The sequence below is a fragment of the Nicotiana tomentosiformis genome, chromosome 1 (assembly GCF_000390325.3).
Source record: "Nicotiana tomentosiformis chromosome 1, ASM39032v3, whole genome shotgun sequence".
NCBI classification, from domain to species: domain Eukaryota; kingdom Viridiplantae; phylum Streptophyta; class Magnoliopsida; order Solanales; family Solanaceae; genus Nicotiana; species Nicotiana tomentosiformis.
The window spans coordinates 26,125,393-26,131,660 of NC_090812.1; the positions used below are offsets into that span (position 1 = coordinate 26,125,393).

At 37.7% G+C, this 6,268-nt stretch overlaps 1 protein-coding gene across 1 annotated transcript; it reads right to left on the minus strand.

Annotated features, from left to right (window-relative positions):
* On the minus strand, positions 1-4,930 carry LOC104111850 (uncharacterized). Its single transcript, XM_009621645.4, has 3 exons — positions 4,462-4,930; positions 1,748-3,242; positions 1-1,508 (listed from the first exon to the last, which is right to left on the minus strand). Exons 1-3 carry the CDS (start codon positions 4,754-4,756, stop codon positions 1,361-1,363), a joined length of 1,938 nt encoding a protein of 645 aa, XP_009619940.1. The 5' UTR covers positions 4,757-4,930; the 3' UTR covers positions 1-1,360.
* Positions 4,931-6,268: the final 1,338 nt, after the last annotated feature.

A 6,268-nucleotide genomic window follows, 5' to 3' on the forward strand; every position in this document is an offset into this window, starting at 1 on the left:
TAACACGAAGCAAAGCTTTATAACAAAAGTTACTGCTGAAAACGAGCTCCTTCCAGCTCCAACCATTACAACATATATCTACAATAATTTAAAACATCAGGGGGGAATGAAACCTTAAGCATGCAGTGAGATGAAGCATACAACTCCTTTTGTATGCTGTCAGCTTGATTATAAGTAGAATAATACATAACTAGATTACCAAACCTTCAATGACAACTGCGTTGAAGTGACGAAGGACGCAGTCGTTTGTCTCTAACTTCTACCATAATTGCAAGTGAGGAGAATGATACGGTTGAAGGAACTTTAGGCCTTCGCACAAACTCTCATTTAACAGTTACATTTATACCATAATCTGCCACATAATTTTTGTTTGCATAGTCCTGTTTGTTGAAACACAAGGGTAGAGGATCTTCGATTCTCTGGCCAGAAAGTAAAGATCTGAATATCTTCATACTGCAAGATACAACTTTAAACACCAGTCTAATAATAACTCGGCTCCAACGGCTTCAAGAGTCTTTAACTCCAGTACTTACGCCCTCAATATAAACCAGACAAGCATATCCATCTCAATGAATTGTATACTTGATACCTTCTCTGTAATAACTCGTTTCCAACAGTTTCAGAGTCTTCAACTCCAGTACTTTTGCCCTCAATACAAACCAGACAAACTTATCCTTCTCACTGAATTGTATACCTGCTCTGAGATTCATAGCTTCAAAATCTCTATGTTAGATACAACAGCAACTAGGACATTCTCACTTATGTTACTCGAAGAGTTCCTGAATCACTGTTTCGCTGGATAGCTCCTGAATCACTGTTAGCAACTTTGATTTAGAACTAGGATACTCTCACATAGGTTGCTCAAAAAGTTCCTGAATAACAGTTTTACTGGAAAGTCCCTGAATCACGGATAGCAACTTTCCACATATATTGATCCGCTTAATCAATAACCAATAACCGGGCAATAAAGCAATAGCCCAAAATACAAAGCACCAACCATGTTATAGCAATCTCTCGCTTAAGATATTCTAGAATTCCAGCCAAAGCACAACGCCTCGGAAGGCTTTATTAAAACAGCCGACATAGCTCCCACCACAGTGCTTTCTGATTTCCCAGGAAAAAGATAAACAGCCAAACTATAACTATATCTACTTCAGAACAATCTAATTAACATAAATACAGCTACTTAATCTATTGCGACACTTTAAGAGGAGAAATGGGCTAGATTGATCTGTTACCAGTTCAGTCGATAAGTGCATGAAGGAACTGATAAGAACCTATAAGCCATCTCTCCCGTCCATAACCAGATGTTGCAGATCTTATGTCGCAGCTACGACCCCCGAGTTGGGGACGATCTCTGCTATAGAGTAATCGTAATTGGTTGCCACCCGGAATGATGTGGTACAAGCCATTTCTTCATGTTAATAACCATATGCAAGATCTGAAGTATTTCGCCTAAAACAAGCTCCTTTAAGCACATTTTCTTAATAACTGTAGCTGCTTCAAACCTAGTGAAGAATCAAGTAAATAAGCAAGTTCAAATTAGATTATATCAGCCAGATACACACGAGAAACTATCTTTATAGGACCTAACAAAAAAAGACTGTTTGGCATTATCCTGAACCTAAAAGCTTTTTCCTGTTATCAAATTTTTAATTGGATGCCCTACAACTAAATGAATACTATTGAAACCTCTCCAACATCCACCAAAATTCGATAAGGTTCAAACTAAATGAGATCCCATTACCTGCACTGAGTAGCACTTATGGCGGCTCTTCCAGCAGAAGATGATAGAAATTTCTGGAGGTCATCCCATGCTTCTTTGGGATATTGTTTCGGATTACCACCAATAGGGTTCACACACCTCCATACGTTCTCATTTTTACCAACATATAACTGCAACGCACCTAAATTCTTTGTTACTACCAGCTGTTGTTCGACTGCGCTTGCAAGAGCCTTCTTAACATCAGTATTGCGGTGTTTTGGATCTCCATATTTGATGCAATCTGCAACGTTTGCTTCAGTAGGCATAATCTTCTCATTTTTTAGGGAGTTCAATGCAAGTAAAATGACTCCAATAAGACCTTGAACATACTCAGAAGGTTTTGGGCATCCTGGAGCTCCCCACACACCGTTGAGCGGTCCATTACTGCTATTTGTTATAGATGATGGTGGTGGTGGTGGAATCTCAGGGCTGGGATGTGGATACCTGTTAACCTCTTTTTCAAGGTAAAATGGTTTTTTCTTCTGCAAGTTGTTTCCTTTCTTAGGCCCATTTATGTTAGTATAAGAATTCTCAATCTGAGGAGGTTGTCTCGATTCTCCATTCCACGATTGAGAAAAAGGACGATTATGACCATTGTTGGAGTTTTCACTGATTTTTAGCTTACCCATATCAGGCATAGGTATTTGAAGGCCTGAGGAGAAGCCTTGTGCATCAGACCTAGGAGGAATTGGTTGAGAATGATGCACATGCGAATTAGGTGGTAAGAAATTACCAGGGGGAATTACCGGTGATGCTGGGAGGTTGTTTGGCCTTACTGGAGGATAATTATTTTGATAACTGCTCTGCGAGTTGTTTCCATTTGTCCAGGAAGGCTCGAGATTACCAGGACCACTGCTCGAGGCAGATACGGGCACACTGAACGGAGTTCTTGAATTATGAGCTCCAGGCAACTCCACTGAATCATTGAACTGCTTAGGATACCCATATCCTGGTTGATGAAAGTTTGCAGCACTACGATTTTCTTGTGTGCCTGACATTGCAGATGAAGTTCGTGATATACTGGGTTGATTCACACTTTTACGAACTGGTCTGCCCTTTTGTTTATTATCGGTACCCCTTCCCCCATTGCTAAACTTCATTTGCGGGCTTTCATGGGAAGTATCAACAGCCTGGCTTATCAGACTGGAATCACTAGATGACGTAGATAATGCGTCTGAAGTGGCTATAGAACCGTAACTGCTATTTACAAGTTGACTTGATTCACTATTTGTCAAAGGCGGTCCTCCAGCTGAAAGGCTTGTCCAGAGCCATACAGTCTTCGCAGCAGCAACAAGTGGCACAGATGCTTTTTGAGGTTGTGCTAGAAGTATATTATATCTGCGCATGCGTAATTGATGAAGTGCGTTTGAAAAGTCACGATCTCCCGAAATCAACAAATAATTAGCAGGTGCAGGATTGTCAACTGCCCAAAATAACATGTCCACAAGAATTTTCTTATCACTTGCATCTTTGACACCTATACACATTTGGTCCAAAATTAGTCAAAGCAGTTCTAAACAGATTTAACCAAGCTACCATAAGTGCTAAAAATAAGAATCATGAACACACTGGTTTTCTCTCAGTGTATACACCACCTCAAATGTAATCTTAAGACTCGGTTAGCTGTTCACTTAGTTAACAACCATCAATAGAGGTATAAGCTTAATACTTTAGTCAGCTGGCACTGAAAGGGATCAACCAAATAACGATATTAGATTAAGATAAGAGTCAACTAAAGAAACCACATATCAACTCCAAATTCTCACTTTGGTACAAAGCTGTAAAGCAGCATAAGTGACCAGTCAGACTATAAAGTTTTAACACCTAGCAAGCACTGATATAAAATGCTAAATTGAAGCAAATATCAATGAATTGAATATGTTTAGAGTGGAAAACATAGGCTCCTACTAGCTCAAGGAAATAACTTTCAAAGAAATTTTCAGGGAAAAAATTTATTAATCGACCATGTACTCCTAGATCATACTACATATACTTAAATTGTTATTTTTATTTTTGAAAAAAAACATCTATAGATAGTCCACTTCCATTGTCATCAAAGTGAATGGACTTTGCAGTAGTACTCCCACGCAATGACTTAAAATCCTGGATCTGGCTCAGACCACTATTTTGGTTTCTTCAAGATTTAGAGAAGATGATCTCTACAGTTACGAAACAAAAGATCAGCAACTCATAACAGTTTTCAACCTGTGCTGAACAGATACCAAACACCCCATCCCTGTCACTGGGTAGGGGCTTTGAAAAGAAAAGTAAAGCAAAGAAACACGATCATTACTTCCTTTTATTTTGAGTCACCTAATAAAAAAAATGGTTTTATAAATTTAAAAACTTGGTTATTTATCATTGGACAAAATGCAATTTTGCATCAGACCGTGAGAATTCAGACACAGGGAAATCAGATCGTCACATGCATAGATTACAAGAGTCAATCAAGCGCTTTAGACCATCTTAGACACTCCGTTGACTTAAAAATCAGCACCAAAGACAATAAAAAAGCCAAAATTCAACTAGATCTAACAGATCCTGTTTAATCACACAATTTCATTTACCCTCCAACAAAAATCAACTCAAGCAGACATCAAATCAACTAAAAAGAAGTCATTTCATCATAATTACACAAATTAAAAATCATGCAAACAAAAAAATGTATTTTTACGCATCAGTCCACAAAAGTATACCTGCAGGAACATGATTAAGAGCGATTCCAGTACTATTAAGCGCCTGCTGAACAGAAGGAGAGATCTTAGTAGTATCGCCGTAAGCGGAAATTGAAACGGGTCCACAATAGTTCATATTCACAAGAGCAGAACTTATATTCTGAGCAATCGCGTGAGGATCAGATCCTCTAGATACTTGACAGTTTTCTATATCCCACCACACCGAAATCCTCGCCGTTGAGTACTGTGACTCCGCCGTACCCGACTGTTGCGGCCCTCCCCCTCCTCCGGTCCCGTTCCCGCCGGCACCGCCCATTTCCTACGATTCCTGGATTTTAAAAAAACACGAAAGTTACCGATTTTCCCGTTGCCGGAGAAATGCGCACGATAGCTCGTACCGATATGTAAAATTTAGTCTTTGTATGTTGTCTGGTGTGTAAGGTTAGTTGAGGAGTGCGTAGGATTAGAGAGGATATAGAGCGTTGGAAAATTATAAAGGGGTGAGGTGGGGAATTTTGAGGGATGCGTAGCGACTCGGGTGGAAGATTCATTGGTTCCGTGAAATGACATTTCTATCCTTAATAGAAAATGAGTGAGTAATAGTGGAGTCGTTGGATTGACACATGGCTTGACTTCCATTTTAGAAAAAGAGCTTAGTAGGAATACTAGTAATTATATGTATTTTCTCTTCTTTTTTTTTATTTAAGTTTTTGATTATTGACTCTGCCCACTATCATTTCAGTCTTAAATATAAATATATTTCTATTCCAGACTTACGTGGATTACAGTAACTGGATCTCTCAACGTCATTATTTTTTTCCTTTATGGAAAAAAAATGGATGAGAGTGTACCATGAAGAAATGTACAAAAATGAAATCTTCGATGTGATTAGAATTTGAACTTTATTAGGAAAAACAATTATTAACATTTAATACTTACTGAGGAGGGCGGATGTATAGGTTTAATTAGGAGCATGTGAACTCATGGTATTTTCGTAAAATTATATATTTTATGTACATATTTTTTAAAATTAGTTTAATATTCATTGTTGTCATCCATGCTCCAAAAGGTTGAATGACGCACTTGATTGGACGTTGAGTTATTTATCAAGAGTTATAGGGATCAATTCTCACTAGATATATTTTTGTCTCCTATTTTTTAGTAGTGTACTCGTGCACTAGAAATCCTAGATATGCCCCTGTTACTGAGTATAATTATGGGTGTTTATTGGACGGGTTGGACCAGGCTGGACCGAGCTGGACATGGAAAAAAATAGCTTGTCCGGTTAGTGGGCTGGGATATTCCGAATTTTGGTGGGCCAGTCCAGGTTCGGGTTTATCGGGTCCGGACCGTGCCGGGTTAATTTTTGTTTTTAGTGTATTATGTTTCCTTGTTCAATGTAATTGTTACTTAAGTGTTTGCAAACTTTTTAAATAATAAAATAAGTATTTGAAAGCATAAAATTAAATTTTTAAACTTTAAAGTTTTAAATTTAAAATTTGAATTTTAAAATTTGAAAATTAAAATTTAAGTGGCTATATAAAATTACTTAATAAGACCAATATTTAAGGATCAAATTTCAAAGGCTTTCATCTCATATTTTCATTGCATGATAATACTTCAAAATAACTTGTCTTATAAACTAACATATTAAACTTAAATAAGTCTAATAAATTTAAAATAACCCAAATTGTCTCAAATCAACTTAAATACAAATTCCTGAATAACGCACAAGACAACCCTTGATATGCCTCTTTAAACCAGCTATGCCCTCCCACTTTCGATGAATATTAAAGACACGACCACATTTCTTGCACTTTACTTTGCG

Excerpts from the sequence above, each read along its gene's own strand:
- LOC104111850 (XM_009621645.4), bottom strand. The coding sequence starts at position 4,756 with ATGGGCGGTGCCGGCGGGAACGGGACCGGAGGAGGGGGAGGGCCGCAA. Across the intron at positions 3,243-4,461 it reads TCTTAATCATGTTCCTGCAG|GTGTCAAAGATGCAAGTGAT; the intron begins GTATACTTTTGT and ends AAATGTGTATAG. Across the intron at positions 1,509-1,747 it reads ATAAGTGCTACTCAGTGCAG|GTTTGAAGCAGCTACAGTTA; the intron begins GTAATGGGATCT and ends ATTCTTCACTAG.